Consider the following 14,454-nt stretch of genomic DNA (forward strand, 5'->3'; position numbering starts at 1 on the left):
TTTCATTTGGAACAGGGCCTTACTAAGTTACTCAGGTTGGCCTTGAATTCAATTTGTACCCCAGAAAAGCCTTGAACTTGAGCTCTTCCTGAATCTACCACATCAGTAGCTAGGATTATACGTCTGCACTGCCAGACCCCAGTGAATCCTATTAAAAAAAAAAAAAAAATTAAGACCCATTCAGCCTTAGCAAAAATTCACTGTAATCCACCACTGACCACAATTAACCAAACCTTATCACATAAGAAGATGCATATGCATGAAAGGACCACTCATTTGATCAAAATGTTACCTACTGTGTATTAGAAAAGAAATATTAGACAAAATAATTAAGACAACTAAAATTCGCTTCATATTTATCTTTTCTAACAACTTCCACAAGAATTAAATCTAAGTAAATGCTTAAAATGATTCTGTATAAAACTTTAATATATGCAGCTAAGCATCTTTTAATTTGCTTCAATTTTCCACAAAGTATAGTAAAATTTCCTGAGTGAAGACTTAAATAATTACACTTAACTTCCTTTTAGTTTTTATTAAAAATGAAAGGTATTCCACTGAATAATTTATATACAATGATACAATGTTCAAAACAGATTTCTTTTCTATTCCTCTTAAAGCTTTTATCTTAAAATGTCTACAAGAACATGTGCTTACACAAGACTTGAGAGTATCAGACTGAATATACGTGACCTCAGCAGCTTTATTGCACAATGACTCACATAACACTGCACATGTGCTTGGTTTCCTATGTCATAAAGTGCTGTATATAAATGGGAAAGTACTAAACGCAAATTCTCTATGATATTTGTACTTGAGGAGGCAGAGGTGGGTCTAATGCAATGTGACTGGCCTAAAAGCTATAACAAAAATAACAAAAAATAAATCTTGCAAAAGTTGTGGTTACTCCATTAAAATACTAATAACATTCCATTAGAGATTAGTACTAAATGCATAGCTCCTCGTTTCTGGGCATTTTAATCTTTAAAAAGACTGTGTAAATTAAAATCATCTAATGAAAAGATGATTTAGGTATCTAGAAGATGATCTTTCAAATACACACATCCCCAAGATTTCTCAAAAACAAACTGACAGTTTCTGGAGGAATGGTACACACCGCAGTATGGAGAAGCAGAGAGCTATAGGCCAGTGATGATAATAAACTCAAAAAAAAAAACAAAAACCCAATTTAGTGTAATTCTTCAAGTTGAAAAAAAAACTCAACTTTTCAAAGGGTACAATTCTTTTGACTTTAGCTATTATTCCTAAAGAATTAACTTTGTATTTTTACTGATTTACATTACAAATGCTTATTACCACACAATGAGCCACAGAAAATGCCACACAATTGAACAGTAACACATCTGATATTTTAAAGCTGCTAGAAACAGGTAATGAACTTCTCAGAACGTGTAAACAGAAATCAGAAAAATCCAAAATGTATTATTTGTGCCAAAAAATAAAACCCACAAGACACAAGAAGATATGACTTTGATATCAGTCCATCTTCAGTTAATATTTCTGAAAAATAATTCTTTGTTATAAATACAAGTTATTTTCTATTGTAAGAAAGTCTGAAGATAAAACTTCCTGAAAAAAATTATAATGTAGTGAAAAGTTGCATGGGTTCAAGAACCTTAATGCTTCCTAGGACACCATGCCTGCTACATGTCAGACAATGGGCACCACAACAACAGGAAGATTCCTGACCAATACAGTTTGTGGTCTAAAAAGAGTGGTATTTGTTTTCCAGGCAATATACTCTTAATAGTCACACACTTTAAAATACATAATTTTCTACTTAAATATACTACCATTTTATGGCCTTTGTCATTTTACCTATCTACAACTTTATTTTCCTATTAACAAATGCAAGACATGGGCTTAGTACTAGTTTCCATCAATAGACATTTAAAAATATTTTCTCTTTGGACGTGAACATGATAAAAATGAAATAAAGCAAACATAAAGAAACATAATAAATAATGTTATCCTCTCAACCCTAAAAAGAAATGTAAATAACAGCAACACTGCTGACTTAAATAAATTAGATTCCCAAAGAGAAAGGCAATCCAGTTGCAAATTTAACCATTCAGTACTAAGTAGGAAAGTCTTCACTCCCACCACCGGGGAAAGGCAGAAGACTCAAGGTTGTTCAGGTTTACAATATTTTTAAGAATCTGACTCTTAACTGGGTGTGGTGGTACACACCTATAATCCCAGCACTCAGGAGGCTAGGACAGGATGACAGAGTTCAAGGCCTGGGTAGCAAGACCCTGGGTCAGAGCAAACCAGGACAAAACAAAACAATCACACACCAAAACCAAATGTGGTGACAGAAGACGAAAACCATATGTAATTGGTTACAAAGGTTAACACCTAGGCATTGGTTTTTCACACTTTCCATCCGAGTAACATGGGATGCTCAAGCTACACGTCCTCTTCATATTCCAGATACTTTGCTGTGATGGGTTCTTCAAGCTGAATTCCTCCACTGCCCATTAACGCAAATGCGGGATACATTGTATGTGAACAGTCCACTTGGCGCTCATAGAGGCATTTCATCCCATCCGTATCGTAGAAGCTCACTTTGCCTTTATCGTAATCAAGGAAAATCCCGATACTTGCTGGCATGGGAAGAACTCTATTTTCGCGTTCATTAGAAGAAGTAGGTGACTTGGGTATAAAAAATTTCTTCATGCCTATAGTAACTAATGTAAAAGGTGGTGAAGAAACAAAACAGGCATCTTCACTTCCACTGTCATGCCCACTGTCTTGTTCATACCTAGAAGACAAACACAATCTGTCTCTCCATCCGGTCACCAAGCAACTTCCACACATTTTCACAAAACATAGACTGTTCTAAAGTTAAAATAGCATACACAGAAGTGTTCTGTTAAAACAATCAAAGTATAGAATATAAATTGTCATTTAGAACTGTACTACATACTTAAATTACCTTCATACCATCTACTTTTACCTCAATACATGAACAAATGGGAACCTAAAAATTCGTTAACAATGTCGCTCTTCCAAAACTAAATCAGAGGAGAGTGATAGGCGTGGTCTGAGAGTAAATGAAACACAATGGTATTTGAGAAAGTACAAAGGTCCATGCCCTCATCCATGAAATTATCAGGCTAAGTAAAATAACTGGGCACTCAAAGAATGCAAGAGTTTTATAAAAGCATGCCTCCTCCTCCTCCTGAGAATGCTATTTCCTCATTGGGATCTCCCCATCAAGAAAGAATAATGAAGTGTTTTTCCCTCTATGAAACATTAACACAGAAAATTCTGCTAGACAATCCTCTCATTTTCCCCTATGTATGGCTTTTCTTCTAACTATTTGGAATCATACTGCATCAACAACTTTAATCAGTGCTTCTTCTGGCTTCTAGTATTTCTCATGCTATCAACTCTTTAAATGCCAACACCAATATTTTACCAAGTGAGCATGCCATTATGTTTAATTAACTGCTTCCCTATGATAATCTGTTATTATGTAAATTAATTATTTGTGCAAAATCTTTTTCTTATCATTCAGAATGCTAATCTGTGAAACCATTCAGATTAAATGGTGAGTGTGTGTGTGTGTGTGTGCATGTGTCTAAATCAGTTCATCTTATCCCATCTAAAGAAATGAAAGTAAAAATCTCCATTATTCAGTTTCATAAAGATTTCCTGAAGAAACTGTCTAACATGACCAAATTTTGTAAAAGAACATATGGGAAAGTTTAAGGAAATTGTGTTAACTACAACTTGATTTTAAAAAATTGTGAAATAGGCAATTAAAGGCATTTCACTATATATGTAGGTATTTTTTAACCTGTAATTAGGCACTATGGGAAACCTTCAAAGTTTAAGCTGTGAAGCTGTATCATAATCAAGAGGAATTCAAAACAGACTGACTTCCTCATAACATCAAAACTTATTTGCTAATTATTCAAGACAACCTGACTCCTTTTCTAAGTCAGCCACTCTATCAGAGCTAATCACCTGAATCTAAGAAACGTACATTCTAAGTGTAATGAATAAGCACAGGTCTATGTTCACAGGTATTTACTTTTAAAAGAGTTATTATGTTCCAGATCAATCAAAGATCCCAATAATCTAGATCTACCTTGGACTAGCTGCATCCCGAGGAGACCGCAGCCACTCCTGGAGTTTGTCACTGGAAGCAACTCCCACTTTTACCAGGTATGAATATGGTTCCACACGGCAGGCCCAGAAGTGCTTCCCTTTCGTTATTCCAACATCTCCAATGATGTAGTCTAAGCTTGTATAATAGCCCACTTGGATACGTTCCGCAGCAAGAAGAATATTAAATCCAGCTCTACTCTCCACCCGGTCTCGCTTCAAGTTCAGCAACAGGTGTTCATTATTATAGCCACATTTTTCATCAAACAGGAAACTGAAAACTAAATGGTTAATATTAGTCTTAAACTAGTCTGAACATTAGCTACTAGCATTTCTAAAATGTAAGGCCAAAATTTGATTTTTTTTATAATAGAAATTACTGAGGAGATGCAAAATAGAAGGTGTCAGACTACCCAACTATATCAAATCAGAACCTCAACTTCCAGCATATTCCCTATACTTGAAAATCTTCAGACATATCAAAAGCAGAAGAAAATGTCTTAAATGTATATAAAATTTATGAATATACATCTTTGGATTAGAGATATTAATTACTGCACGTAGAATGTTCATATCCATTCTCTTTTTAAAAGATTTATTTTTATTATTTGTAATTATGTGTATGTGTGGTCTCTCTGTGGGTATGTGCACAGGTTCCCATGGAGGCCAGAAGAGTGTGTTGGATCTTCTGGAACTAGAGTTCCAGGTGGTTGTGAGTCACCCAATGTGAGTACTAGGAACTAAACTTTGGCCCTCTGCAAGAGCAGTATGCACTTTTCACTGCTGAACCTTCTCTCCAGCCCCTAGACTGTGCTGGCTCAACATCACTTTAGAGAAACCTTAGTGAGGTAAATGTGGTTAAGATATCAGAAAAAAAGACCTCTAAAAATTCTCTCACCCCCTCCAAGCATTCTTTATCCTTAAGTGGTAGTGAATGCTTATAAATACCTGTAATATTTGTAATATTCCAAATTCTGTAAATTTGAGAATTTATAAGATCTTTTCCTTATCAACAAACATGCCAGCTATGAGACACAGGCAGTGTAGAGAAAAGAAAACAGCATGGGTTTTTAGTTCAGAGAGGTCTGCATCCCCGTTCAAACCTAACAAGAGTTTGACCTAAACTTTGATTTCCTCACCTACAAGATATCGTTAACTATACTAAGCATATGAGCTAGCCAATGCAGACACAATAAAAATGTCCATCAACAGAATAAAGGACAAGGAAAATATGGTATATGCACTATAGTGGAATGTTATCAAGAATTAAATGAAGGGAAACTGTGATACACAATACAACTCCTCATCCCCTCTCTTCATAGACACTGGTATCCTCTATTCTTTCTGTCTATGCATTTGACTATCTGGCGACCACAGGAGAGAGGAGTTATTTAACGGATAGGTTTTCAGGTAGAATGTAAAATTCCTGGTGATGTGAGTGATGATGGCTGCATATACTGAGACTGTACAGTTAAAATGGTAGCTTCCATCTATATTATCCAACAACTTAGAAAGATGGCTGTGAGCAAGCTAAACCCAGTCCCCACATATGGGCAGACCTTCTTTCTGGTGAGAACAACTTTAGTTCTCATCTATAGACACTGCAGTAGACATCAAGTGCCCTTCATACCCTTCCCCTTCTGTGAAGCTCTTCAGAATCTGATAATGTCTGACCTGAACTTGGAAGGAGAGGCAGTGAAACAGAACAAGGGAAAGCTTTCCCTGTGGGTCTAATATATGCCCTCCACCCTCCACAGAGACTCACGCTCAGACAGAAAACCTAAGTGAGCCAGACTTAGATTAAATCAAAATTAAATATCAACATATTGTACCAGGGAATTTTAAATCTCTATCAATAGCCTATATTTTAGACATTCCTACTAACTGACCAAAAATATCCTAGAATCATGTTATTTTAAATATCTAAGGTAGCATTTATTTCATTTCGATCCCAACTTAGCCCCAATCACTCAAATGCCTTTTACTTCTTTTTGTCTATGTCAGTCAAAATCGAATCCTCTTCTCAGTCTATGAGGTGAAATTCAAGTACTCTCAGTTCATCTCTAAATCAAGTATTCAGTTCACCTCTAAATCCTAGCTGGGTCTGGAATCCACTTGTCTGGGATCCTGAAAGCAAAGGCTGGCTTCTCATAGGTCCACTTGGAGATGCTGCCAGTGTACCCTTCCCCTCTGCTTTTCCCATTCCAGTATTCTAGTACCTGGAGCTGGCGGAGTATGCAGAATCAGCTCTCTGCTGCAGGGACTGCAGATGGAACCCTTATACGCTCTCACTCTGAAAGCATAGTGAGAGTTGCTTTCAAGATTGGATACAACTTTACTTGTGTTGTGCACTTCCATCTCATTCCACGACATCATTTCTTCATCTCTATTTATCTTCCGATATTCAAGAACATAGCTATCAGCTTTATCCTTTTCTGGATGGTGCCAATTTATCAAGGCGTTATTGTAAACTTTACTCTGTTCCTCATTAATCTCAGGAATGTCTATGCCTGAAAGAATTATGAAATAGAGAACAATGGTAAAATATGCAGATTTCAAAATGTAGATTTTTTTTCCTAAGTAAAAATGATATATTGGCAATTTCTATAGTGTCCGAGAAATTTCTAAAATTTGTAGTACTATGTATAAAAGTATTAAATACAAAATAATGTAAGTTTGTAATTATAATTGAAATGGGAAAGTAAAAAATAAGACATAAAAATTAAGATTTGATTACAGCGTTAAGTAATATAAATATTAAGATACTGGAAATTATATTTTGGAGGTTTTTTGGGAGGAAGGTTTTCTGTTGTTGGGACAGGGTCTCCCTCTAGTCCAAGCTGGCCTGGAACTTGCTATGTAGATCAGGTTGGCCTAGATCTCACAGAGATCCTCCTGCTGGGATTAAAGGCATGCGCCACCACACCCAGCAAAATTATATTTTAACCACACACTTTCCACACAGTAACAGCAAGGAAGTTGAATTATCTATATTTATATGAACAAGCTACTATTTTAATATCTAAAAAACTTTGGTGACTTTTTCAAATTCTAATAAGCATTACATAATTTCTTTTCATATTTTCTTCTGTAGAATTGCAAAGCCAAGAGTTTCTCTTAATTTAAACAAATATTTCTGCAAGGAAGCTGAGGAAGTGCTTGTCATCCAAGCATGAGACCTGAGTTTGTGTCACCAGCACCCACATAAAAGCTGGGCAGCAGCAGCACGTATCTGTGACCCCAGAGCTGGTCACATACTCTAGCCAAATCAGGAAGCTCCAGGTTTGGTGAGAAACTGTCTCAAAAATAATAAGGCAGAGAACAACTAAGGAAGACACACAATGTTGACCTCTGGCCTCCACAGGGGAAGCTAAGGAGAGAGGTCTGGGAGGAATATCACCATCTTTAGGCTTCTAACCACCAGAATTATGAGAAATGTCTACCATGTTCAAGCCATGCAGACTATGCTTCTATTACCACACCCCTAGCACACTAACAGAGCATTGTAGACACTTACTTAATCACCTTCCTGTCCATTTTAGCCTACAGAAAGAAACTAATTGCCTCTCAGCAAGGAAAATATTTACTTGTGAAACACCATACAGTTGCCAGGTGTGGTAGCACACACCTTTAGGCTTTAATCCGAATAAGACCTCTGTGAGTTCAAGGCCAGCCTGGTCTACATATTGAGTTCCAGGCCAGCTGGAGCTACACAGAGACCCTTGTTCAAAAGCCAAAAAAAAAAAAAAAAGACAGAAATATTATACTAGCTTAAACCAAATTTCACATAATAATATTCTAAGCTTCATTTAAAAAAAAAATCAGTTGGGGCTGGAGACATGGCTCAGCAATTAAGAGCACTGGCTATTTTTGCAGAAGACCTGGGTTTGAATCCCAGCACCCACACTGTGGCTAACAACTGTCCATAACTCCGGTTCCTGTGGTTCCAACACTATCTTCTGACCTCCGACGGCACTGCATGACACGGGTGCACTTCCATACATGAAGGCAACACACTCGTACACATAAAAGAAAAATAATAAAATATTTAAAATAAGTAACAGGATACAATGTGATGTCACACATGCAAAATTTAAAAAGCCAAGAATATAGTTTTGTGCAGAAAAACAGTCCTCAAAACAAATGGGCTGTGATTTTAGAATATGATGATCCTGGGTAACTTTATGATGGCAAAGGGTACGGAATGCATTTCCTGTACATTCAGACTAAGAGCGAGGCTTTGCTTCCACAACTTACCACTAGAGAAAAAGGACAATTCTCCAAGAAGCTCTGTTTGTCTGGTTGTATTAACAACATAATCTTCAAAAGAAGTCTGAGCTGCAGGTCTAAAGCTCTTCAAAGACTCTGTAGCCTTCTGTATTCTGTAGACAGATACATTTTATATAAAAACAATTCTTTTAAAAAAGCAAAAAAGAAGCCGGGCATGGTAGTGCACTCCTGTAGACACAGCACTTGGGAGGTAGAGGCAGGCTCTGTGAGTTCAAGGCCAGCCTGGTCTACATAGTGAGTTCCAGGACAGCTGGGGCTACAGGGAGACCTGTCTCAAAAAGACAAAAAAAAAAAAGGCAAATTAAGACTAAACCAAACATCTGCAAGGCGATGAATAAGGCCTGTATTTCACTCAGCACTGGGAATGAAGCAAGCCCAGACTGCTCAACAATACATCCTGAACGACCCAGGGCTGAAGCCGCACTGAATGACGCTGTGGACAAGACTGGAAAGTGCAAAGTGGAATACCTGAGGTGGAGTTGCTTCGCTGTCTGTACAAAGCAAGATTGGTCCGTCTCCTTCAGCACTTCTTGGGCATATCCCACAAGCCCGTTGTTCTCTAGAAGGCCCTGATACTCTTCCATCTGAGTGTGGAATTTGTCTACTCTAAGTTTCTTAGAGGAATCTATGGCTTTCACAACAGATGACTTCCTGTCTTCAAGAATTTCAAAGAGCTTCTGGAAATGTGCAAGCGCTTCTTCTTTAGCCCGCTCTCCATTGCACTGAAGTAAAACAAACAAGCATGACCGCAGCTGCAAGATCCAATGCAGATCTTGAAAACTCTCAGTGAAAAGAGTTCTACACCACAATTTGTTTGGGTGATGATGAAAGTATCAAAATTTAACAAAACAAGTCAGGTATCGTAAAGAAACGGTTTTAATGAACCAGAAATCTCTTAAAAACAACAAAGAACAGACAACTTTCATTTAGACTTGCTTTGTCATTTCAAAACATTGTGCCTTTCTTAAAATCCAGTAACAAATTATTTAGAGAAAACAATTTTCAATGATATAATAAAGAATTCAGTCAGGCGTGGTGGCACACACCTTTAATCCCACTATTCGGGGGGCAGAGGCAGGTGGATCTCTGGGTTCAGCGCCAGACTGGTCTACACAATGAGAGAGAGAGACAGAGAGAGACAGAGAGAGAATTCAGAGTGGAATGAAGAAATTTAATCACACACATAGAAAAACACTATTCTAGGGCATTTGGAATTCATTCCAAATTCAAGAAATTTAACACTTTCTATACTATAAATTTAAATTTAAATTACAGCCAGAGAACTTAAAAAGTTATTTTTATAAAGATATTTCAAATTGCCAGGTGTGGTACCACACAACTTTAACCCCAGCATTTGAGAGGCAGAGGCAGGTGGATCTCTGTGTGATTGAGGCCAGCCTAGTCTACATAGCAAGTTCCAGACCAACTTGAAATACAGGGGACCCCGTCAAAAATATACAGACACAAATAAACAAACAAACAAACAAATATAAAGATAGCACACTGTGGGCCAGCAAGCTGGTTTGGTGGGTAAAGCATGTGGTGTGCAAATCTGGTGACCTTAGGTCAATCCTCAGAACCCATGTAAAGGTGGAAGGAGAGAACTAAATCCAAAATTAAGGGAGGAAGGAAGGAAGGAAGGAAGGAAGGAAGGAAGGAAGGAAGGAAGGAAGGGAGATTTCAAATTAATTTAACACAGACTCAGCCACATGACTGTAGGCTACATTTGGAGCTAAACATGAGTTCTTGGTTCACTTCCTATAATTCTCCTTCCTGACTAAAAAGTTTGTGAATAACAGAAACCAAGTTCTTGTAAAATTAACACACATTATTTACATAAAAAGCATACCATAATCACATACTCTAAACATTCTTATTGTATACATCACTATTTTTCTACCTTTTATAAAATAATCCTATCTATAATGCTTTTTAAACTTTTTAAAAAATATTTAATTTAGCCGGGCGTGGTGGCACAGGCCTTTAATTCCAGCACTCGGGAGGCAGAGGCGGCAGATCTCCATGAGTTCCAGGCCAGCTGGGGCTACAAAAAAACCCTGTCTCAAAAAAAGACCAAAAAAAGTGTGTAAAGGAAAGTGAAAGTGTCCCCTATGTCCTCACTTCTACCTTGTCTCCTCCAAAGAACACCACTGCAAAGGGAGAGAACCTTCTCGTATCGTGCAATGCAGAGGTAGTCAGAAGAGGGCTTCGGATTCCCCTGGAACTGGAGTTAAGGACAGTCGTAGCCGCCAGGTAGGTGCTGGGACTCAAACCTGGGTCCTCTGCAAGAGCAGTCACTGCTCTTAACCACTGAGCCATCTCTCAAGCCCTGCCTTTTAAACATTTTAACTTGGTGTTTTTTGTCTGAAATAAGGTCTCCTTAACCCAGGCTGGCCTCACTCTTGATCCTCCTGCCCCACTCTCTCTAGTGCTGGGATTACAGGCCTCTGTCACCATCTTGGCCCAAACATTTTGACTTTCTAAAATTAAAGGGCAATATGATTTTGAAAACAAGTTAGTGAGTACTCAACAAGTGCTATTGCAGCAGACCTAGAGAAAAGTCTCTAAGAACACTCTCAGCGTTGACAGTTGAGGGCAGAGGCACACTGGGACTCCCAGTGACTTCTGGCCAGCACCCGAAAGGAATGGATTCAGGGTCCCTTTTCCACTTTTTAACCCCACCAGTCCCACTTTTGTGTACTGAATAATTTTTAAAATTTTTAAACTTTTAAAAATATATTTAATTTAGCTGGGCGTGGTGGCACACACCTTTAATCCCAACATGGGGGAGGCAGAAGCAGGCGGAACTCTTAAAATGGAGGCCAGCCAGCCTGGTCTACATACGGAGTTACAAGCCTGCTGGGGCTACAGGGAGACTGTCTCAAAAACAAAGAAAGAAATAACAGTCAAATCTTTTCCTATTTAATTATACATTTTAAAGTCATCAAGAGAAAAAACAAAAAATAATAAAAACAAAAGTAATAAGTACACATCAAAGCCTGTGAAAAATATTTGGAATTGTTAAATAACTCAGTCCTACCCACAACTATATTTTTAAAATGCTATGTTTTTATTATTTTTACATTTTATTTACTGTGTGTGTAGTGTGTGTGTGAACTTTTGAGACTGGTTCTCTCTTTCCACCACATGGGCTCCAGAGAGCAAACTGAGGCAATTAGGCTTGGCAGAAAGCACCTTTACCCAATAAGCCATCTGTGCAGCTCTGTTTTATTTTTGAGACAGGATCTTCTACAGTCCATGTAGTCCTTGAACTCAATACACAGCCAATTCTGACCCTGGCCTTGAGCTCCTGATCCTCCTGTCTCTACCTCCCAAGTTTTAGGATTACACAGGTGTGAACGGTCATGCTCAGCTTACTTTTCCTTTTTTATCCCAAGTATAATATACAAAGAGAAACAAGCACACGCAAGCATAAGATGGACTCTAAACACACACACATCCAGCACCCATTAGAACATTTGATTAAAAGCATTACTGGTATGCCATAAGGCACACTCAGCCTCTGCGGCACAGGATAACTTTCTGAATTTGAAAATCATCCTCTGGTTTCACAGTTGGAGTACTTTTTATAAATGTCATCATGTGATGGGCAGGGTCAATCTACACTGCTGTGTATAACTCTAGTGCAAATAGTCTTACTGTTTTTTGTATTCCATTGCTGATGGCGTGGCATCTGGCTTGTTCCTACTTCATGACTCTTATAACCAAGACAGGCAAGAACATTCAGACATATCTCCTCTTTTGATACAGGGCCTTACTATGTATCCCTGGCTGGCCTGGAACTCACAGAGATCTGTCTGCCTCTGCCTCCCAAATGCTAGGATTAAAGGCATGTGCCCACCCAGTCTCAGACATGTCTTTCTGTAAGCACATGCAGAGCATACACTCAGGAATATCTGGAATTTTCAATAAACCTGTTCCTATTTTCATACAGTTCATCTTTCAAAGGCAATCTGTTCACTTGTTCAAATGCAGGTTATTGTTAAAAGCTATCCTTCCCTTATGACTTTTGAAAGCTCGATATTTGTCACATAAAGTTAGTTGTTCCTTCTCTGGGTCCCAACATCATTTGATCTTTGCCACAGCACTGATTACACAGCATTTTATTCTTTGTATTTGTTTCCACAGTTCCAGAAGGGCAGGAATGAGAGCTCACACGACTTGGTATCCCCAGCTCAGAGAACATACTACACATTTTATGAGCAAATAAGCTAATGTCTAGATGAATAGATGAACAATGTACAAGCCAGTTTATGACTTACCTCTGTTTCTTTTATCAACAAGCTCAGTTCAGAAATTTGACTCTTCACCTGGCTTTCCTTACCAATAAGGAAATCAATGTCCTTTGAAAGCTTTTCCTATAGAAACATGCAGAGCAAAATGCACAGTAGATTAACAAAGACCCTACATAATTTCGTAAAATTAGGTAGTACCCATCCTTTATGATAAACAAACAGCAAAATCAGCTACAGCTATTAACAATATTTACTGGCCTTAAGCGCACAAGCCCAAGGATATATGAAAGATTAAATAAGGGTGGGTGGACAAAAGTTGGTCATACTCAGTGAAAAATTCTAAGTGCACAAGTAGCACATTTTTGTTGCTTAATTATCACTTCCAGACCTCTTGGTTTTAAGGCTTCTAAGCAAAGGGAAGGCATCAATTAACATAATACTGCCTTCCATCACATTTTGCAATTCTCTCTCTCCCTTGTCCCCTCCCTACACACACACACACACACACACACACACACACACACACACACACACACACTCATACATAAATTCCACAGGGAAAGCACTACAGATAATCTCTACTCAACCCAGTAGAGCTGTTTCATTTATTATACAAGAGTGTAAATACAGATTTGTGAATAACTTGTTTATAAAAGCTAGCTATCCCGAAAACAGCATAATTTCTCATAAAAATTACACAAAAGGTCTTGGTGAAAACTCTAGTTTGGTCTAGGAAACATTCTGCAATAAAACTGAAGTTCATTTTTAAAAAGCTAAAGCTTCCTCCTGAGCATCATGGAAGATAAAGTTACATCGGACACATGTATTCAGAGTCCAAATAAGAATGAGAACACCCAGGAAACATCTCCCAGGCTGGACCCCAGACAGGACAGGAACACCCAGGCTCCTTGTCACTGCTGAAAATCAGGAATGGAATGGGAAGGCAGGGAACCAGACAACTACTGGGCACTGGGAATTTAATAAGTCTTTCCTTTGTTTCATCTTTTTTTTTTTTTTAACCTTATCCTACCTAATAGGGAAAGAGGATATGTGCAAAAGTTCTAATAGAAGTGGCCTCCACGAGATCCATCATCGGCTCAGAGGAACAGGAGCAAGCAGACAGTGTAACACGCCCCTGCTCCGTGGGCTCTCTGCAGAGACAGGAAGGGCCTGGCAGCTAAGGAACAAGATTTCTGGGCACTAAAGACAGAATGGGTTAGGAATAAAGCTCAGTGGTAGAACACTTTCCCAGAATGTGTGAGGACCTAGATTCAATCCCTAGCACAGTAGCAATCAATCAATCAATCAAAAAACTGGACATGGTGGTATAAGCCTGTACTCCTGGCACTTGGGAGGTAGAAACAGGAGAATCAGGAATAAGGCCACCCTAAGCTATATTAAACTCTTTCAGAAAAAAAAAAAAAGAAGAAAAAGGAAAAAGAATGAGACTTCACAGAACAGTAACAGTATGAAGAGAGAAAATTTTGTGTTCTAGCATTTTACAGATACACGGGAACTAAAGCTCATGGAGTATAAGTATCACATCTTCAACAGCTGAACCAGAAAACAACTCACAGCACAGTACACTAAGCACTCTCCACAGGTGGAGGTGTTAGGGAAAGAGGAATTTACTGCTTGTTTGAATACACTGCTTGTCTGAATTTACTGCTTGAATTTACTTGTTTAAATTTACTGCTTGTAACCAATTAACTCAACTGGAGACACAGGCATCCGGAGATAGGGGCAAGTGCTACAGCCCTGGAACCTGACC

The 14,454-nt window shown here is 38.2% G+C and overlaps 1 protein-coding gene across 2 annotated transcripts in view; it reads right to left on the reverse strand.

Moving 5' to 3' along the window:
- Positions 1-514: 514 nt before the first annotated feature.
- Trim36 (tripartite motif containing 36) overlaps positions 515-14,454 on the reverse strand; it is a 39,103-nt gene continuing 25,163 nt past the window's right edge. For both annotated transcript variants that reach the window (XM_008825256.3, XM_017796142.2), the window contains 6 exons: positions 12,711-12,806; positions 8,896-9,149; positions 8,395-8,519; positions 6,357-6,647; positions 4,121-4,418; positions 515-2,785 (listed from right to left, as the gene is read on the reverse strand). In XM_008825256.3, coding sequence (XP_008823478.1) covers positions 2,431-2,785; positions 4,121-4,418; positions 6,357-6,647; positions 8,395-8,519; positions 8,896-9,149; positions 12,711-12,806 — 1,419 coding nt within the window. In that variant the 3' untranslated portion in view covers positions 515-2,430. The remainder of the gene's footprint in view (positions 2,786-4,120; positions 4,419-6,356; positions 6,648-8,394; positions 8,520-8,895; positions 9,150-12,710; positions 12,807-14,454) is intronic.

The sequence above is a fragment of the Nannospalax galili genome, unplaced genomic scaffold, assembly GCF_000622305.1.
Source record: "Nannospalax galili isolate Female #2095 unplaced genomic scaffold, S.galili_v1.0 scaffold128, whole genome shotgun sequence".
NCBI lineage: Eukaryota > Metazoa > Chordata > Mammalia > Rodentia > Spalacidae > Nannospalax > Nannospalax galili.